This window comes from Loxodonta africana, chromosome 16, assembly GCF_030014295.1.
Source record: "Loxodonta africana isolate mLoxAfr1 chromosome 16, mLoxAfr1.hap2, whole genome shotgun sequence".
Lineage (NCBI taxonomy): Eukaryota > Metazoa > Chordata > Mammalia > Proboscidea > Elephantidae > Loxodonta > Loxodonta africana.
In genome coordinates, this window is record NC_087357.1 from 39,208,538 (window position 1) to 39,229,975 (window position 21,438).

Sequence of the window (21,438 nt, forward strand, 5' to 3'; positions counted from 1 at the left end):
AGCACCCCAATTTCAATGCATAAATTCTTCTGTCTTCTTTTGTCATTGTTCAGCTTTTGCATGCATTTGAGGTGATTGAAAAGACATGGCTTGGATCAGGTTGACCTCAGTCATTAAAGTGACATCTTTGCAGTTTAGAACTCTAAAGAGGTTTATTATTATTTTTTAGAAAATTGTCTCTTAATTGTTTTTTTCTTTTACCCTCCAAAATTATAGGCATCTTGATTTGGAATGGTGTAATTAAAATGCAAGGGAAGTGAAGGCAGTTTTGGGAACATCATTATTAAGCTAGGAAGTAAGGAAAGGTCAATTCACTTTGAAGAGACTATAGGCATGCATGAATGTGTAAGTGACAAGGGAATTTCTAGGTACATGTTGCTTCAAACTTTCTAAAGTTATTTCAGTGACAGTTTTATATGTATATTTTAATGCTATTTTTTTTATGTTTTCAATTCTTTAGCCTTGCCCTGTGATCCCACTTTCATCACAGTTTATGCTCCCTGCAATGTGATGTGCTCCATTATTTTCCAGAATCGTTTTGATTATAATGATCAGAATTTTCTTAATTTGGTTAAAAAATCAACTGAAAACGTCAAGATTCTGAGCTCCCCTTGGATTCAGGTGAGGCCAATACCCTTTCTTTGAGAAGTGCAAAATTATGTAATGGACCAAGCTGTGAAATAAAAGTTTGAACACAAAAATCCTGGCCAGAGCTTAGCAACCTGGAGTAAACATCTGGGAAATATAACCAACCTCTTTATTTTACACAGAAGGAATTGAGTTCTCAGAATATAGAGCTCTTTTCAATCCCATTGGCTTCCTATACAGTGGTTTTTCTCCTAAACCTCAAAGCCCAGTTTCCATAAAGTACTATGGTTAATGCCCCAAAAGCATGCCTATAGGAGTCACTGGAGATCCAAGGCCCTTGCTGAAAGGCTTCCATTACCAGTAAGGCTTGTCCTTCGTTCAATTTGTGGTGACATATTCATCAGAAAACTTGGCAGAAATATTCTAACTTAGCATGTCAAAGAGGGAGAATGTATAGGACAACCGATGTTACTAAGATAAGTTTGGTTATGCCTCATCTGGGATCCTAGATGACAAAATGATTGGGGCTTACAGGGTATAAACCATAAACAATCATCACAATTTTACCCTGTGTTTAGCTGGCATATCCTGCACCCTGCCTAGATGACACTCGTGTGCTCTTAGAGAACTCACTTAGCTGCTCTGGTGTACAGGTATCTATCCACAAAATGTTCAGTTGGGTTTCATGGTATCTTCAATCTCCTCCCAGTTCTGAAACCCCAATTCTATTTCTATTTCAGCTTGATAGTAGTCATGAGTAGCTTTGTGGTCTATATCAATCAGGTTGCTTAGACTTCTTTAACCTCCTCTGTCCTCATCAGTAAAGTGTGAATCGTAGTAATTTATGCCATTGGTAACTGAAATTTGTGGAAAATTATTGATATAAAAAATGAGAGGATTGATATCCGAGTATCAGAAATGATGATCATCATTGATCATCTGGTCACTTTTCTGCCTGGAATCTTTCTATAAGCATAGGGAATTATGTGTAAAGTAAGAAACTCCAGCTCCAGATGGAGACATTTTCATTCATCTTTATAGCTCCAGTTTTAACCAGGTTTCCGCACATCATACATATATATTATTTAAAAGATTTATATTTAATAAATGATGTTTTTCTCTTGTAGGTCTGTAATGCATTCCCTTTGCTCATTGATTATTTCCCAGGGAGTCATAAGAAATATATGAATAATGAAGCTTGTTTAAAAAGTTATGTTTTGGAGAGAGTGAAAGAACACCAAGAAAGCTTGGACATTAACAATCCTCGGGACTTTATTGATTGTTTCCTGATCAAAATGGAACAGGTAAGATGTCAGAGGCAATTCAGTTCTTTATTGCTTTTGCATTTTGTAGTTAATTGCATAATTCTGTACTTACTAGGGATGGTTAAATGACAGGCAAGAAATTCTTGACAAGCACTTTTAGTACCTAGGTATGCATAGATCTGCATTAAGCATCATAAAAAAAAAAAAGCATCATAGAAGAAATAAATTGCTAAATAATTAGAGCATATAGACCCTGTTCTTTAGGTACTAATAATCTACTCAAAGAGAAGCAGAATGCACACCTCAGTGAAATGGAATCAATTACAAACAAGATAAAATATAGAAAATACAATGGCAAAAACCAAAGATGCAAGTGATCATTGCCCACCGTGAGAAGGAAAGGCTTGACCTAGGTAAACTTTCTGCATGTCCTGAGGTTTGATGCAGATCTTACAATATTTTCAGTGAAGGACATGAAAGAGCATTACAGATGGGTTGAATGGTGTATTCAGAGGATGAGAGGTTTGTGATGTCAAAGAGATAAAGGAGTTGGAAGAGCAAAGCCTTCATGGAGTGTTCCCGAAGATGAATTTGGACAAATAGGGAATTGGCTGTTGATGTCTTTCAGGGAAACTGTAAATATAAATGCTGGCATGGAAAGATTTCATCTAATCAGGTAGCTAGTTTACGAGTCATGCCAGGATGAAATGCAAATAATTATTAAGGAAATCATTCTGGTACCTGTAAAAATCTGGGAGATTTTCCATTTATTTAGACTTGGTCTCAAAGAGAGCGTGGACCTTGGAAATGCAGAGGTGTCTGAAATAAAATGAAAGTCGTTCATTATGTCATGTTCTCAGAGATCTAGGAAGAGAATCAGTGAAGCAGTGCCCAGGAAGTCAAAGAAGAAGCAATGTCTTAGAAGAAATGGATCAAATAAAATAGGGAAGTGAAGGATGTTGTATTCGGAAAGGCCTGTGAATTTAATTGAGATTTTGTGTTGGAAGAACCCTATAGAGTGTGGTTTTAGTAGAGAGGGGAGGGTGGGAGGAGAATAACAGGGGATTGTGTGGAAAATTGTAGTCATGAGACAAGACGTCATATCTGACAAGTTTAGCAAAGAGATAATGATTTTTTTGCTGAATTTTAATAACGATAAGGACATGCTGAAAATCTGTATAAGAAGAGTAATATAGATTCCATAAAGATATGTGCTAAGCTACAATGTTCTCATTGAAATGGGGAGAGGTAGAATTCAGAACACTCTGAAAAGAGCTAACTCTGATAGAGAGTCCTTCCCTTGAGGCCATCATTATTCCATTCAGCCACCTTTTTTTGGCACTGGGCAGAAAACAGAAATCAGTTAGTAGCCCAAAATGGGAGGGAGTGAAACACTGAAGGAAGTAATATTCAAAGAATTATCCATGAATTTGACCCAGACCACTCAAATCATGTGTTCCAGATGAAATGCAGTGAAGGAGATGGAGGGGTTTAAAGAAACTGGTAGAGAGAAGAAGCAAATAACTTTCCCTGTCAGCCTTTGCTGCTGCTCACCACCAAACCACCACCACTGTCGTCGAGTCGATTCCGACTCATAGCGACCCTACAGGACAAAGTAGAACTGCCCCATAGAGTTTCCAAGGAGCTCCTGGTGGATTTGAACTGCTGACCTCTTGGTTAGCAGCCATAACACTTAACCACTACGCCACCAGGATTTCCTTTGCTGCTGCTAGGGCAATGATTTTTCTCCTTTCTTGTGGTCCAGTTATTTTGAGAATCTGATTCAAGGTGTGGACACTTTCTCAGAAGTGTGCACGTGAGTTGCACCTGAATGATTTTTACCAATGCACCTACACGAGATCCAGTATTTTGCTTGCGTTTATAGGGGATCCTTAATCATCTGAAGCATCTGCAGTTATCCCAGGTTACGGAGGCTCTGAGCTCTCTGGCATTTCAATTACAAGGGAGCCATGAGTTGAAGCTGACTCTGTGGTAACTAACAACATCAATTACCTCAATGTGATTTTTAAAAAGAGTATTATTTTTCTGGGCCTTACTACTGTATTAAGAACCTAGATTAATTTTTTTGTTAAACTTCAACTGAGATAGAATTCCCATAGTACAAAATTCACTCATATAAAGTATATAATTCAATGGTTTTTAGTTTATTCAGTGTTGTGTAGCCATAAAAAAAAATAACTACCATCAATTTCAGAACATTTTCATCGACCTGAAGGATACCACATGCACTTTAGCAGTCATCCTCCATTTTGCCATAACCCTCCCCCGTGAATTTTAGGATAAGTTTCCCAATGTCTGCAGAAGACAGGATTTTGGATTTTGATTTTGATAGGAGATCTCCTTAAATCTGTAACTCTAGTGTAGGAGTAATGCCATGTTAGCAATAAAAAGTGTTAAGATTGATAAACATGAAATGTATTTCCACTTATATAGCGTTCTTTAATTTCTTTCAACAAGGTTTGGTGTAATCTATCTTAATTTTGATAGGCTGTGCACACATGACCACTTAATCTTTAAATTCACTTGAACAGATGACAGTAGTAATATTGGTTTATAAGTGCTCTGCTCCTTTTTTGGCTTTAGAGCAATTTTGTGTTGATGAGTTAGAAAACAATGAAATTAATGTTGCCAAGGGAGTTGACTTGGTTTGCCTAACATGTACACCCATTGATAGGAGTAAATCAGTCTTAATGGGGTTAATTGTGTGATGTTAGATATGCCACAGGTCACCAGGAGATTTTAAGGTGCCTCATTAAAATATTGCTGCTCTAGTCTACTAGTTAGGAAAAGAGTTTTTCCTCAGGTATGTGGATGACTCCCTCAAGTCAATATTTCACACTTTCCTTTTTGTATTGACTGTTCAGTGTCCCATCATCATCCCCTAGTCCTAAATTAACCTCACTTGTTTAGAAAAAAAAAATTTTTTTTCTTTTTTATCAATTAAGATTGTGTTTGTTCTTCAATTAAACCAAATTAACAATACGCTTAATCACATAGTGGGTTTGTCTCATATTTACCTCACAAGGAGTCTCATGTTAGGCAGTCCAAGCAAGTACAAGAGCCTAGAAGCATCAAGGAGTCAAGTGTCTTGGGCTTGCCTTCACCAAACTCAATATATAGGCCTTTATCTTCATGCTTCAATCTTCTTGTCCCGAGATAATGTCTGTCCAACATGCACTTGCACATGTGGGTTTTGAATAAGAAGTAGGAAAGAGAAGAAGTTGTATCAGGGGACTTTTGCTCATATCTCATTGGCAAGAAATATGTTGTTTCACCCATATTACTGCTAAAGAAGCTGTGAAATGAAATTATTTTTCAAGTATATGATAAAGGGTTACAAAATAAAGATTAGGTCAATTCATCTACAACCTCTGCCATGCCATAAAAAAAAAAAAAATACACTAGTTTATTTTAGAAAACTCTACTTTCAGTTTCTAAGTTTGCTTAGCTCTAGAACAACCTGAGTTGTTTTGGATGCATTGTCATTAAATATGCTGGCAAACTAATTTGTCAACATTTTGTCAAATCATTCCTAGGAAAAGCATAATCAACGGTCTGAATACAGTGCTGAAAATTTGTTGAACACAGTACATGATCTGCTTGGAGCAGGGTCACAGACAACAAGCACCACCTTGAGATACGGACTCCTGCTTCTGCTAAAGCACCCAGAGGTCACAGGTGAAACCACAGATGGTGGGCAAGATAAAATTCAGAAAGGAAGTTGGCAAGACACAGCTAATGTATTCCATCATGTTTCTTTTAGACAAGGCTCATTATTTAAAGTTCTGTGCCCCCAGGTGCAATTTGTCTATATTTGATGAAGAGGTAAAAATGGGAGAACTTTGCTCAATAGGGGAGTTTCTTAGTTATCTGGTGCTGCTTTAGCAGAAATACCACAAGTGGATGGCTTTAGAAAACAGAAATTTATTCTCTCACAGTTTAGGAGGCTAGCAGTCTGAATTCGGGGCATCAGCTCCAGGGGAAGTTTTTCTCTCTGTGTCAGCTCTGGAAGAAGGTCCTTGTTATCAAACTTCCCCTTAGTCTAGGGGGCCCCAAGTTCAATGGACCTGCTCTGCTCCTAGCTCTCCTTACTTGGTGGTATGAAGTCCCTATTCTCTCTGTTCATTTCTGTCTTTTATATCTCAAAAGAGATTGGCTCAAAATACAGCCTAATGCTGTAGATTGAGTCCTGCTGCCTCATTAATGTAACTGCCTCTAATACTGCCTCATTAACATCATAAACCAAAACTAAACCCATTGCCATTGTTGAGTGGATTGAGACTCACAGTGACGCTGTAGGACAGAATTGAACTGCCCGGTGGATTCAAATGCCAACCTTTTGGTGAACAGCCATAGCTCTTAACCAGGGTTTCCATTAACATCATTGAGGTTTGGAACAATAACACATGGGATAATCTCATCAGATCACAAAATGGTGGACAACCAGACAATACCGCATATCATGGCCTAGCCAAGCTGACACACATTTTTTTTTGTTAACTTTTATTGAGCTTCAAGTGAACGTTTACAAATCAAGTCAAAGTGTCACATATAAGTTTATATACACCTTACTCCGTACTCCCACTTGCTCTCCCCCTAATGAGTCAGCCCTTCCAGTCTCTCCTTTCGTGACAATTTTGCCAGCTTCCAACTCTCTCTATCCTCCCATCCCCCCTCCAGACAGGAGATGCCAACACAGTCTCAAGTGTCCACCTGATACAAATATCTCACTCTTCATCAGCATCTCTCTCCTATCCACTGACCAGTCCCTTTCATGTCTGATGAGTTGTCTTCGGCAATGGTTCCCATCCTGGGCCAACAGAAGGTTTGGGGACCATGGCCGCCGGGATTCCTCTAGTCTCAGTCAGACCATTAAGTTGACACACATTTTCGAGGAACACAATTCAACCCATTACAGGGAAGGGCACTGAGAGAAGGAAAGGACAGTGTGGGCAGAACTAAACATGATAAAGCTCTGGTGCGGTGCCAGGATTCCATGGGAAGAGAGTTGCAGCAGGAAAATTTCAGGAAGGCTACTGGCCACCAGGCCTAGAAAGCAACCAGTTCCCAGTGGAGTGGGTGGATAAAGCTCATGTGAGGGAAGACCAAGAATGAAGGGGATGTGATCAATTACCTCAGGCTTCTGCACAATTAGGAGATTATTACTAGGAGTTTCAAACTTCTAGATTTTCCAGAGCATCTAGAAGTCATTCTAAATTTGCATCTAAGAAATTAGTAATAAAATAAAGAGACACTTTTAAATCAAAGAGTGTATAAAAATGAAATATAAGCATATGAAAAAAAATTTTTTGATCACAGCAGGAAATAATATTTATGTAGTCATAATGATATAAAAAATGAGTATTGATATAACAAAAAATGGTGATATCAATATGATATAGAATGGGGTGGGAAAAGTATATGAGTGTATGTGCATATGTGTGCATGAGTGTTTGTGCATGTGTGTATGAGTGTGCATGCATGTATATGTGTGTTTTGTATGGGGGTGAGTTGAACTTGTAAATCCTTATCTCCCATACCTGGTTGTTGTTGTTGTTAGGTGTTGTCTAGTTGGTTCCAACTCACAGTGATACAATGTACAACAAAATGACACACTACACGATTCTGTGCCATTCTCAGAATCATGGTTCTATTTAAGCCCATTATTGCAGCCACGCTGTCAATTCATCTCGTTGAGGGGTCTCCTCCTTTTCACTGACCCTCTACTTTATCAAGCATAATGTACTTCTCCAGGTCAGGTCCCTCCTCTTAACATCTCCAAAGAAGGTGAGACCATGGGTAACCTTGCTGATATTTGGAATACTGGTGGGATAGCTTCCAGCATCACAGCAACACAAAAGCCACCACGGTACAACAAACTGACAGACGGGTGGTAGTATGTATGCAATTCTCTCCGTCTAGGTGTACTTCTGGGCATATAACTTACATTTGTAATGATATGGGGACAATTTCATAAGGCTTCATGTAATGCTGAATTTCTATAGCAATTGTGCCAGTTTTCTCCTTTTCATCAGTTCTTACTTTTGTCTTATCAGCTAAAGTCCAGGAGGAGATTGACCATGTGGTTGGCCGAAACCGGAGCCCCTGCATGCAGGACAGGAGCAGCATGCCCTACACGGATGCCGTAGTGCACGAGATCCAGAGATACACTGACCTCTCCCCCATGTCCCTGCCCCACAGGGTGACCCGTGACATTAAATTCAGGAACTGCCTCATCCCCAAGGTAAGGTTTGTTTCTTCAAGTTCTCTTAAAGTTCCCATATTCACAGTATGATTTCAATCTTCGACAAACTCGGGTTGAGAAAAGTGCAAATATCACAAGTGGTGTATCTAGTTTGGGGCTACATGCTTTGTTGCAGGCCTTGAGACCCGGCAGTGTAAGTCTTACAAATTTGTTTTGCTTCTTTAAGATTGCTTAGGTTTCTCCTTCCTGTTTACATGGCCAAATGAATTTTAGTATCAGTCAATTTCCCAAAACATTTCACTGGGATTTTAATTAGCGTGACTTTAAATTTGTAGATCAAATTGGAAAGAATTGACATGTTGAATCTCTCAATTCATGAATATGGTATATGCTACCAATCTATTTGGGCGTTCTTTACTTTTCTCAATAATGCTTTGTTTTCAGTGCAGTGGCTTGCACATCTTTTGTTAGCAGCTTTCCAAGGCCTTCTGACACATGGTGCCTACTTGCTCAAGCTACTCCATCCCACTTGAAGCCATCACATATTGCTATTATAATAAATAAAGAGAACTAAAAATTCTGTTTGGGACGGTAGGGCTGTGAGTTTGGTAATGTTTCAAAAATTAAATCTAGTCCCAGATGACGTGATTATATATAGGAGATTCCAAATAATTCACAAAAGAAAGCTTCAAAAGCTAATAAACAAATTCATCAAATTAGCAAGAGTACAAGATCAACCTGCAAAAATCAGTGGTGTTTCTATAAACCAGCAATTAGCCACTAAAACATCTGCTAAGAAGCCAGACACAAAAGGTCACATGTTATGTTATTCATTTATATGGGGTTGGGGGAGGGGTAATGGGGATAAACTTAATGGTAGGAGGCTTACTTAGGAGTGAAGATAATGTTTTGAAATTAGATAGAGGTAGTGTTTGCACAACATTGTGAACGTACTAAATGCCACTGAATTGTTCACTTTTAAATGGTTGATTTATCTTATATGAATTTCACGCATATAATTATTAAAAACAAACAAATAAACAAATAAAAACAAACAGATAGTAGGTGGGATTTGGGCTTCCTACGGACTGTGATTTGTTGACAACTGATTTAAGACAGCCATACCCAAAAAGCTTTCTGCAATGATGGAAATGTCTTACATCTGTACTGTATAATACAGTAACCAGTTCCTGAGTACCTGAAATATGATTAATGCAACTAAGGAACTTAAGGTTTTAATTTTATTTATTTTTAATTGGTTTAAATTCAAATATTATTAGCAATGTATGACTTACCAAAATCAAAAAACCAAACCTGTTGCTGTCAAGTAGATTCCGACTTATAGCGACCCTATAGGACAGAGTAGAACTACCCATAGTGTTTCCAAGGAGAACCTGGCATATTCGAACTGCCCACATTTGGTTAGCACCCACAGCACTTAACCACTATGCCACTAGAGTTTTCGTTATCAGTATTAACTACTGCTAAATAATTGCTTCTAAAGATCGTTCTGCTTGTATTTCTTCCAAGACAGATTTGTTGGTTTGTTTGGCAGTCCAGGATATATTCAGTATTCTTTGCCAACACCGCAATTCAAAGGCATTGATACCTCATTGGTCTTCTTATTTATCATCCAGCTTTGGTATGCATATGAGGCAATTGAATATACCATGGCTTGGGTCAGGAGCACCTTAGTCTTCAAGATGAAATCTTTGGGGTCAGGTGTGCCTTAGTCTTCAAGGTGACATCTTTGCTTTTCATGACTTTAAATAGGTCTTTTGCAGCAGATTTGCCCAATGTCATCTGACTTATTGGCTGCTGCTTCCATGAATGTTGACTGTGGATCCAAGTAAAATGAAATCCTTGAGAACGTCAATATTTTCTGTTTTTCATGATGTTGCTTATTGGTCCTGTTCTTAGGAGTTCTGTTTTCTTTATGTTTGATGTAATCCATACTGAAAGCTTTGGTCTTTGATCTTCATCAGTAAGTGCTTCAAGTCCTGTTCACTTTCAGCAAGCAAGGTAGTGTCACCTGCATAACACAGGTTGTTACTGAATCTTCTTCCAATCCTGATAACTTGTTTTTCATATTGTCAAGCTTCTAACCTGTAACATACCATTTTCACCCATCAAATTGATGAAGACAAAAGCTGAAAAATGTTGTATTGGTGAGGATATGTGTAGATCAGTACTTGCATACACTGGTGGCTGAATTACTAAATAGTACATCTATTTGGAAGACAATTTGACAATATCTAGTATAATATAAAATTTAATATCTTATAATGGAAGAATTCAAATTCTTGATGTCTACTCCGTGTACAATTGGAGGAGCATCTAAATAAGTTTCATCATTGCTTGGAATAAAGGAATACTATTTTTTTTTTTATAAACTATCTGTATATTCGTCAGAAGTGAAATGGTTCTTTCATATTGTACAACATGAATAAGGCAGATGTATCTGTGTTCATAATGATCAGAGAAGCTAGACTTTATGAAGAAGAATGCAGCATTGAGATTGGAGGAAGACTGATTAACAACCTGTGATATGCAGATGACACAATCATACTTGCCGAAAGTAAAGAAATCGTGATGCACTTACTGGTGAAGATCAAAGACTATAGCCTTCAGCCTGAACCTCAGTACAAAAAAAGCAAAAATTCCACTTGACCGATAAGCAATATCATGATAAATTAAAAAATAAAATATCAAAGTTGTGATGGATTTCATTTTACTTGGATCTACATTCAATGCCCACGGAAGCAACAGTCAAGTAATCAAATGATGTTTTACATTGGGCAAATGTGCTGCAAAAGACCTCTTTAAAGTATTGAAAAGCAAAGACGTCACTTTGAGGACTATGGTGTGCCAGGTTTTTGGGGAACCCAATCCATGATATTTTCAGCTGCTTCACATGCATGGAAAAGTTGGGCAATGAATTAGGAAGACTGAAGAAGAATCAACGCCTTTGAATTATGCTGTTGGCTAAGAATATTGAACTATACCATGGACTGCCAAAAGAAAGAACAAATCTGTCTTGGAAGATGAACTGCCAGAGTGCTGCTCCTTGGAAGCAAGGATGGCAACACTTCATCTCATGTACTTTGAACATGTTATCAGGAGGGATCAGTCCCGGGAGAAGGATACGATACTCAGTAAGGTAGCAGGTCAGCGAAAAAGAGGAAGACCCTCCATGTGATGGATTGACACTATGGCAGCAACAATGGGCTCAAACATAGGAAGGATTGTGAGGATGTCACAGGAAGGGGCAGTGTTTCATTCTATTGTACATAGGTTCGCTGTGAGTCAGAACCAACTTGACAGCACCTAACAACAAATAGAATGTATGTGTTTGTATGGGACAATATTCAAATCATTCAATAAATATAAAAATCAAGATGTAGTAGAATGCTTGATATTCAGGTAAAGGAAAGAGGAAATTGAGAAGTGACATGAATGCATATAGGTTCATCTGCCTGATGTGCATAAAATATTTTTGGAAGGGCATATTTCTGGAAGGACATATAACTAATTGGTGGGAATTGCTGTTTCTAGAAAGTCTAAATGGGGTTCTTTTGTTAAATGCAATGAAGTCATAGTTTTGACTACAAGTGCTCTTGTGTCTTGATGTATTCTATTTTTTAATAAAACTCACCCTTTTAAGTAAACTGTTCATTGAGTTTTCACAGTTATGTAACCACCACCACAATTGAGATATAAGACATTTCAATCACCATCCCCCAAAAAACTTCCTTCCTGCTATTATTGCAACCAGTCTACTCCACCGCCTCCAGTTTTGTCTGTCTGTCCCTGCAGTTTTGCCTTTTCAAGAATGTTATATAATGAAATGTGACATAAATGGAATAATTTATAATCAGTCATAACTCTTTATCTCTGTTTCATTTTTTTTTTCAGAATGTAGAATAAAATTCATTATAGGTGAAATACATGACAACTTCCTTATAAACTGATCAATAATATTCTGAGGATAGGAATATATAGGAGTCAGTGAATCATGGACAAATTTTATATACAATATCTAAGACATTCAGAAGATCTGTCACCTAGATATTCATTACTTCCATTATAGTTGGAGGCTACTTTTGTAATATTATTATTACAGATATAAACCCCCAGAGATGTAAAGAAAACCATCCTTGTTTACTACTTTATCTATCTGGGTGGAAATGTAACTGTGTTTCTTTGGATGTGTGTTTCCTCATCTATAGATCAAAGACATTAGGCTAAGTGATGTCCAGTATTTTACCAACTCCATGATTTCTGTATAACTAAGTCCAATGATACCTATTCATTCTAGGGCACAACCATATTAACTGCACTGTCTTCTGTGCTCCATGACAACAAAGAATTCCCTAACCCAGAGATGTTTGACCCTGGGCACTTTCTGGATGAGAGTGGCAACTTTAAGAAGAGTGATTACTTCATGCCTTTCTCAGCAGGTAATAGAAATTTGTATCCACCTGTAATTTGTGTAATTTGTGTCCACCAGACGCTCGACTCGACGGCAATGAGTTGATGGGTTATCCACCTGTAATTTAGGGACCCGGGTACCTGTAAGAGATCGGTTGAGGCTTGCATGGTGCCTACTTGGGGCTAGTAGAATTGCTGCTTGTATGTGATCTCGAGCACCATTCCCAATGCCATATGCTTTCCTATTCATGAAAAATTCTTAATATTGGGCCAGATTTTTTTAGTGAGTTTTGGGGGATGTGACCCAGTTCTCCCATAGTGAGAAAGTTAGGGAATGAGCTGATTGAATTCTGTCTCCAGATACATCACTGAGCTACCCAATAGCATCTCCAACAGGGTGAAACTCATTTAGATTGCTAGCATCTTTGTGAGCCCCTCACACCATCTCCCCCCTGCCCCAAAGCTGACCTCTAGGGACACAAATATCCATAAACACAGAATGTGCACTCAAGGGCCTCATCCACTCCCTAGATAAGAAAGCAAATGAGTAAACAAATCATTATAATCTAATATGACTAGAGCTGTGAGAGAGGGAACCACAGGCTGCTCAGGGGACAAACTGGGAAAGCCACCAACTTCCTGCTCTCACATACCTCACAATAAGGCGTAAAATGGAATAAGCAGCATTCTAATAATAGCAATGAAATGTGAGCTGCATTACAGGGGCAGGGAACAAAGAAAGAAGAGAGGGCAAGGCATTTTTGAAAAAATTGTAGTAGTGTTTATATATGTATTTGTATACATATGACAAAACATTTCCTGTTTCAACATTTTTAGATGTACAACCAGTGACATTATTACATTTATCACGGCATACAACAGTCACCCGATATCCATTTCCAAATTGTTCTCTCACCCTTAACAGAAGCTCAGTAACCTTGAACAATGCCTCTTTCTCCTTTGCTCCTTAGTTGTTGTTGTTAGGTGACATCGAGTCGGTTCCGACTCGTAGAGACCCTATGCACAACAGAACGAAATACTGCCAAGTCCTGCACCATCCTTACAATCATTGTTATGCTCAAGCCCATTTTTGCAGCCACTGTGTCAATCCACCTCATAGGGGCTTTTCCTCTTTTCCACTGCCCCTGTACTTTACCAAGCATGATGTCCTTCTCCACTTCTTCACCAACACCACAGTTCAAAGGCGTCAGTTTCTTCTTGTCTTCCTTATTCATTGTCCAACTTTCACATGCACATGATACATTTGAAAATACCATGGCTTGGGTCAGGCACACCTTAGTCTTCAATGTGACGTCTTTTCAACACTTCAAAGAAGTCCTTTGCAGCAGATTTGCCCAATGCAATGTGTCTTTTGATTTCTTGACTGCTGCTTCCACGGGTGTTGATTGTGGATCCAAGTAAAATGAAATCCTTAACAACTTCAATCTTTTCTCCGTTTATCATGATGTTGCTTATTGGTCTAGTTGTGAGGATGTTTGTTTTCTTTATGTTGCGATGTCATCCATACTGAAGGCTGTGTGTGATCTTTGATCTTCATCAGTAAGTGATTCAAGTCCTCTTCACTTTCAGCAAGCAAGGTTGTATCACCTGCATAAAGCAGGTTGTTAATGAATCTTCCTCCACTCTTGTTGCCCCGTTGTTTTTCATATAGTCTAGCTTCTCGGATTGTTTGCTCAGCATTCAGATTCAATAGGTATGGTGAAAGGATACAACCCTGACACACGCCTTTCCTGACTTTAAACCACTTAATACCCCCTTGTTCTGTCTGGACAATTGCCTCTTGATCTATGTATAGGTTCCTCATGAGTATTATTAAGTGTTCTGGAATTCCCATTCTTTGCACTGTTATTTGTAATTTGTTCTGATCCACACAGTCGAATGCATTTGTATAGTCAATAAAACACAAGTAAACATCCTTCTGGTATTCTCTGCTATCAGCCAAGATCCACCTGACATCAGCAATGATATCCCTGATTCCATGTCCTCGTCTGAAGCCAGCCTGAATTTCTAGCAGTTCCCTGTCAATATACTGCTGCAGTCATTTTTGAATGATCTTCAGCAAAATTTTGCTTGCGTGTGATATTAATGATATTGTTCTATCATTTCCACATTCAGTTGGATCAACTTTCTTGGTGATAGGCATAAGTATGGATCTCTTCCAGTCGTTTGGCCAGGAAACTGTCTTCCATATTTCTTGGCATAGACAAGTGAGCACTTCAAGTGCTGCATCTGTTTGTTGAAACATCGCAATTGATATTCCATCAATTTCTGGAGTCTTGTTTTTTGCCAATGCTTTCAGAGCAGTTTGGACTTCTTCCTTCAGTAGCATTGACTCCTGATTATGTGCCACCTCTTGAAATGGTTGAAAGTCGACTAATTCTTTTTGGTAAAGAACTCTGTATTCCCTCCATCTTCTTTTGATGCTTCCTGCGTCCTTTAGTGCTTTCTCCATGGAACCCTTACTATTGCAACTTGAGGCTTGAATTTTTTCTTCACTTCTTTCAGCTTGGGAAATGCCAAGTGTGTTCTTCCCTTTTGATTTTCTATCTCCAGCTTTTTGCACATGTCATTATAAGACTTTACTTTGTCTTCTTGATTCACCGTTTGAAATCTTCTGTTCAGTTTTTTTACTTTTCATTTCTTCCTTTTGCTTCAGCTGCTCCACCTTCAAGAGGAAGTTTCAGAGTCTCTTCTGACATCCATCCTGGCCTTTTCTTTCTTTCCTGTCTTTTCAGTGACCCCTTGCTTTCTTCATGTATGGTGTCCTTGATGTCATTCTACAACTCCTCTGGTCTCTGCTCATTAGTGTTCAAGGTGTCAAATCTATTCTCAAGATGGTCTCTAAGTTCAGCTGGGATATACTGAAGGTTGTATTTTGGCTCTCATGGACTTGCTCTGATTTTCTCCAGTTTCATCTTGAACTTGCATATGAGCAATTGATGGCCTGTTCCACAGTCGGCCCCTGGCCTTGTTCTGACTGATGATATTGAGCTTCTCCTTTGTCTCTTTCCACACATGTAGTTGATTTGACTCCTGTGTGTTGCATCTGGCAAGGTACATGTGTATGGTCACCATTTTTGTTGGTGAAAACGGGTATTTGCAATGAAAAAGTCATTGGTCTTGCAAAATTCTGTCATTCAATCTCCAGCATTATTTCTATCACCAAGGCCATATTTCCCAACTACCAGTCCTTTTTCTTTGTTTCCAACTTTCCTGTTCCAATCACCAGTAATTATCAATGGATCCTGATTGCACGTTTGATCAATTTCAGACTGCAGAAGATGATAAAAGTCTTCAATTTCTTCATCTTTGGCTCTAGTGGTTGGTGCATAAACTTGAAAAATAGTCATATTAACTGGTCTTCTTCTAGGCATATGGATATTATCCTATCACTGACAGTGCTGTACTTCCAGATAGATCTTGAAATGTTCTCTTTGATGATGAACGCAACACTATTCCTCTTCAAGTTGTCGTTCTTGGCATAGTAGACTATATGATTGTCCAGTTCAAAATGGCCAATACCAGTCCATTCAGCTCACCAATGCCTAACATTTATGTGTTCCATTTCATTTTTGATGATTTTCAAATTTCCTAGATTCACACTTTGTACATTCCAGTTTCTGATTATTAATGGATGTTTGCAGCTGTTTCTTCTCGATTTGAGTCGTGCCACATCAGCAAATGAAGGTCTCAAAAGCTTTACTCCATCTATGTCATTATGGTCGACCCTACTTTGAGGAGACAGGTCTTCCCCAGCTGTCTTTTGAGTGCCTTCCAACCTGGGGGGCTCATCTCCCAACACTATATTAGACAATGTTCCGCTGCTATTCATAAGGTTTTAACAGGCTAATTCTTTTCAGAAGTAGACTACCGATCCTTCTTCTTAGTCTATCTTAGTCTGGAAGCTCAGCTTAAACCTGTCCTCCATGGATGACCCTGTTGGTATCTGAATACTGGCGGCATAGCTTCCAGCATCGCAGCAACAAGCAAGCCCCCACAGTATGACAAACTAACAGTCCCATCTCTGGTAACTACTAATAAACTTTGGTTCTTTTACATTTGCCTATTCTAGATATTTCATGTAAGTGGAATCATGCAATATCCACCCTTTTGTAACTGGTTTATTTCAGTGAGCATAATGTTGTCAAGTTTCTTCCATGCTGGAGCATGGATGAGGACTTCATTTCTCTTTGTGGCAAAGTAATATTCCATTGTCTGTATGCACATTTTGTTGTCTGTTCATCTGTTAATGGTCATTTAGTTTGTTTCTACCTTTTGGCTGTCATGATCAGTGCTGCAGTGAACATTGGTGTACATTTATCTGTTTATGTTTCTGCTTTCAATTCTTTTAGGTGTATGCCTAGGAGTGGTACTGAGTGTAGCTCAGTGAAGTTTCTGGAAGCAGAAGGCAATCAACCCCATCTCTAGCTTTCTTACTTTAGAAGAACAAGTGGTAGTGTTTTTAGGAACCTCAAACTATTTTTCACAGTTGCTGTACCATTTTGTACTCACAATTTTTCCACATCCTTGCCAGCACCTGTTCTTTTTCTTTTTATTATTGTAATCTTAGTGGGGGTGAAGTGATGTCTTATTGAGGTTTTGATTTGTAGTTTTCCTTATGGCAAATGACATGAGAAACTTTTCAGGTGCTTCCTGACCATTTGTATTTCATTTTGGTGAAATGTCTGTTTATGCTGTTAGTCCATTTGTCTTTTTTTTTTTTTTATTGCATTGTTAGTCTTTTTGTTTCAGGAGGTCTTTATATATTTTGGATACTAAACCATACCAGATATAGAGTCCCCAAAATGTTTTCCCAGTCTGTAGGTTGTCTTTTCACTATGTTGATGAAGCTCTTTGATGAATAAACATTTAAATTTTGATAAAGTCCCATTTATTTATGTTGTCTTTTGTTGTTCATGTTTTTGTTGCCATACCTAAGAACCCATTGTTAAATATTAAATTTCAGAGCATTACTGATATGTTTTCTTGTAAAGAGTTTTACAGTTTTAGTTTTTGCATTTTGGTTCTTGATATATTTTGAGTTCACTTTTTTCCTTTTAATTTGGAATGTTACAGTTGTCTCTGCACTATTTATTAGAGTGACTATTCTTTTCCTCATGGAATGGACTTAGCATCCTCATAAAAACTCAGTTGATCACAGATGTGTGGGTTTCTTTCTAAACTTTTAATTCTATTCCATCAGTGAATATATCTATCATTATATCAGTACCCAACTCTTTTGACCACTGTAGCTCTATGATATGCTTTGATATAAGAAAATGTGAGTCTTCCTACTTTGTTGTGTTTTTAAGAGTGTGTTGGCTAGCAGGGGCCCTGCATAGTTACACATAAATTTGAGGAATGGCTTTCCATTTCTGCAAAGAAGAATGTTGGCATTTGTTGGGTATTGCATTGCATTTATATATTGCTTTGAGTAATATTGACATCTTAACAATAGTAAGATTTCCAGTCTATGAAAATGGAATGCCCCTATATTTATTTAGGTCTTCTTTGATTTCTTTCAGTAATGATTTATAGTTTTCAGTGTACAAGTCTTTTACATCTTTGGCTATGTTCATTCCAAGATATTTTATTATTTTAGATGGTATTGCAAATGGACTTGTTTCCTTAATTTCCTTTTCTGAATATTCATTGATGGTATATAGAAGCCTGATTGATTTTTGTGTGTTTACCTTTTATCCGGTCACATTGCTGAATTTGTTAGTTTTTGTAACTTTTTTGTGGATTCTTTTGGATTTTCTATATATAAGATCATGACACCAGCAAAAAGGTATAGTTTTACTTCTAATTTCTTGATCTGGTTACCTCTTATTTTCTTTATTTTGCCTAATTGCTCCAGATAGGGCTTCCAATATAAAGTTGAACATGAGCTGTGAGAGTGGGCATCCTTGTTTTGTCCCTGATCTTAAAGGGAATGTTCTCAGACTTTGTCCATTTCGTATGAGGTTATATGTGGACTTTTCCTAAATGTTCTTTATTACTTGAGGAATAGCCCTCATATTCCTACCTTGTTGAATGTTTTTTTAATCATGAGAGCATGTAGGATTTTCATCAAACACCTTCTCTTCATCAACTGAGATGATCTTTTGTTCTATTAAGGTGCTATAAGGTATTGATAGATTTTCTAATGTAGAGCTACCCTTGCATTCCTAAGATAAAATCTACTTGAACGTGGTGCATAATCCTTTTAATATGTGTTTGGATTAGGTTTGCTAGTATTTTGTTTAAGATATTTTCATCTATAGTCATAAGGACTTTTGCAGTATAGATTTCTTTTCTTGTGCTGTCTTTGCCTGACTTGATATCAAAGTAGTACCTAGTCTCATAGATTGAGTTCGGAAATGTTCCCTCCTCTTCTATTTTTGAGATAAGTTTAAGAAGCAGTGGAGTTAATTCTTAGACATGTTTCCTATATTCCTCAGTCAAGCCATCTAGTCTGGGTGTTTTCTTTTTAGGGAGATTTTGATTACTGATTCAGTCTCGTCACTTGTTATGGTTTTGTTGAGGTCTTCCATTTCTTGTTGAGTCAGTATAGGAAGTTTATGTATTTCTAGGACTTTGTGCATTACATGTAGGTTATCTAATTTCTTGGTGTACAATTGAGGGGCAGGCTATTTTCACCGATGTAATTAACCAAAAGGACAGAATAGGACATTCTCTCTATATCAAATATGTTAGAACTGCCAGCCAATTAACTGAGGGGTCAGGGAAACCATGAGAATGTGTCTGCATACCTTACAATGATTCCAGAGCACCCTGATCTTCTTCCAGTCGTGAGGTTCCTTCTTGGATATTGAGATTTCAACACCTCCTGTGTGTCAGTTGAATTTCTGGTCATGAAATAAACTTCTCTAATTATTTGGCTTTTGATGCCCGCATTGGATCTGGCATGGAAAATACCCAGATGGCAAAGGTCTGTACACTCCCATTAAGCATCTCACGTTTTAGCAGGAATGAAGAATAAATAGTGACAGAATTACAATTCAATGTGATTTTTGCTTCAATGAAAGCAAGACTATGATAAATATGATGCTGAGGAAATCATTTGAGAGCAAGATTCTACTGCCTAAGGGGATCACATTTTAATGAGAAAGTGACGTTTGACCTAGTTGTTGAAGAAAGTATGAGGGAAGTATGTCTTAGAGAAAGAAAAAAGCATGAAATAAATCTAGAAACTGCATGGTGTGGTGGAAATTGACAAAGGATGAGTATGGTGAGAGCTAAGCATGTGGGGTTGAAGACTGGAGGAAAGGTCATGGAAGTCAGACTGGGAACATAATCTGAAGGGCCAATCAACCAGTTTCACCCTTAAGCCTTAAGATAGCTTCGGGGAGCCATTTGAAGATGTGAAGTGTGGGAGAAGCATGTTTAGGTATGTGCTTTTGAAAGTACATGAGGGAAACATAGTCTTTGACTAAATTTATGCCAGGGGTACAGAGCAAACACAGATGTATGAGCCCCCTCCTCTTACACCTCACCTCTCCCTTTAATGTTCTTGGACAAGCAATGTAGGTGGTTTATAGGAAAAGAGTGATGGAAACTTGAAATGTCAAAACAACAAGTACAATCCAGGATACTTAAAAAAGTACTTGGTATAGAGCTCAAAATAAATATTTCTTGAATGAAGGTTTTTGTTAACATAATGTATTATTAGTTAGATAGCAAGTTTGTTCATACCTCTGTCCATCTGTCTATGCAACTATCGTTCCATCCCTCCTGCTTTTCCTCCACCTGTGTATATAATTATTCATCAAATAATTACTGCATATTCTGTAAGTACCGGATAAGAAACATAGCGTCCACGGAGTATCTAACCTCTCTGCTTGTTATTTTCAGGTAAACGAATGTGTCTGGGAGAAGGCTTGGCCCGCATGGAGCTGTTTTTATTCCTGACCACCATTTTACAGAAATTTACCTTGAAGCCTCTGGTTGACCCAAAACATATTGACACCACTCCAGTGGCCAATGGCTTTGTCTCTGTGCCACCCTCGTATCAGCTCTGCTTCATTCCTATCTGAAAAAGCCATATTGTCATAGTGCTCCTCTCCTGTACTTGCAAATCCCCTGCACTGGGGTGTCGTTAACTCCTTCCCATTAGTTTTCTTGAACTCTCCTCTCCATATCCCCTATTCCTTCAAGATGTAATGAATATCCACTCTATTAAGGGGAATTTTTGTGTTTCATGAAATAAATTTATCTCTTTTTCTCCATATTCTGTAATATTTATATTGATCACCATGGCTTAATCTTTCCCTAACTGAATTCTTTCTGTTATCACTCTCAAACAGAGCAAAGAATGATTTTTTTTCTGTCACCATCGAGCTCTTTCTGACTCCTGGTGACCCCAGGTGTGTCAGAGTAGAACTGTGCTCCATAGGTGTTTTCTATGGTTGATTTTCAGAAGTAGATCCCCAGGCCTTTCTTCTGAGGCTTCTCTGGGTGGATTAGAACTGCCAACCTTTTTGTTAGTATCTGAATGCTTAACTGCATCACCAGCGACTCCTCAAGTTGTAAAAAGAGCACTAGTATTTCATGATCAGATGTGTCAGTCAAGATATACAAAATATTATCACTGAATATTCCTAGTATTTATTGGAGGCAAGATTCTGGATGAACACGTATTTGATACCTTACAAAATTTGTATGAAACTCATGGGTATAATGAGATTGGGTAGTTGCTCTTAACTGTTTTGAAGGAAATAGAGAAAGAAAAGCATTATTTGTGGGCTTCAAATTCCCAGTCGCCGTACCCTATAAGTGACATAAAAGTTTCTATGTGTTCCCTGAAAAAAAAATATGTTTTCCCCTATAGTCACAAGCATAAGGTTTCAGGAAACAAAACCCAGAGTTTCATACTGTGAGTGGCTGAATTGTAATGCAAATTGA

At 38.0% G+C, this 21,438-nt stretch overlaps 1 protein-coding gene across 2 annotated transcripts in view; it reads left to right on the forward strand.

The window, feature by feature from the left end:
- The window catches only part of LOC100676600 (cytochrome P450 2C19-like), a 36,666-nt gene extending 16,016 nt beyond the window's left edge, over positions 1 to 20,650 (forward strand). The window contains exons 4-9 of one of the 2 annotated variants that reach the window (XM_064269557.1): positions 461 to 621; positions 1,716 to 1,892; positions 5,411 to 5,552; positions 7,931 to 8,118; positions 12,398 to 12,539; positions 20,389 to 20,650. In XM_064269557.1, the coding sequence (XP_064125627.1) occupies positions 461 to 621; positions 1,716 to 1,892; positions 5,411 to 5,552; positions 7,931 to 8,118; positions 12,398 to 12,539; positions 20,389 to 20,570 (992 nt within the window). In that variant the 3' untranslated portion in view covers positions 20,571 to 20,650. The remainder of the gene's footprint in view (positions 1 to 460; positions 622 to 1,715; positions 1,893 to 5,410; positions 5,553 to 7,930; positions 8,119 to 12,397; positions 12,540 to 20,388) is intronic. The other variant, XM_064269558.1, reaches the window with a different exon arrangement.
- Positions 20,651 to 21,438: the final 788 nt, after the last annotated feature.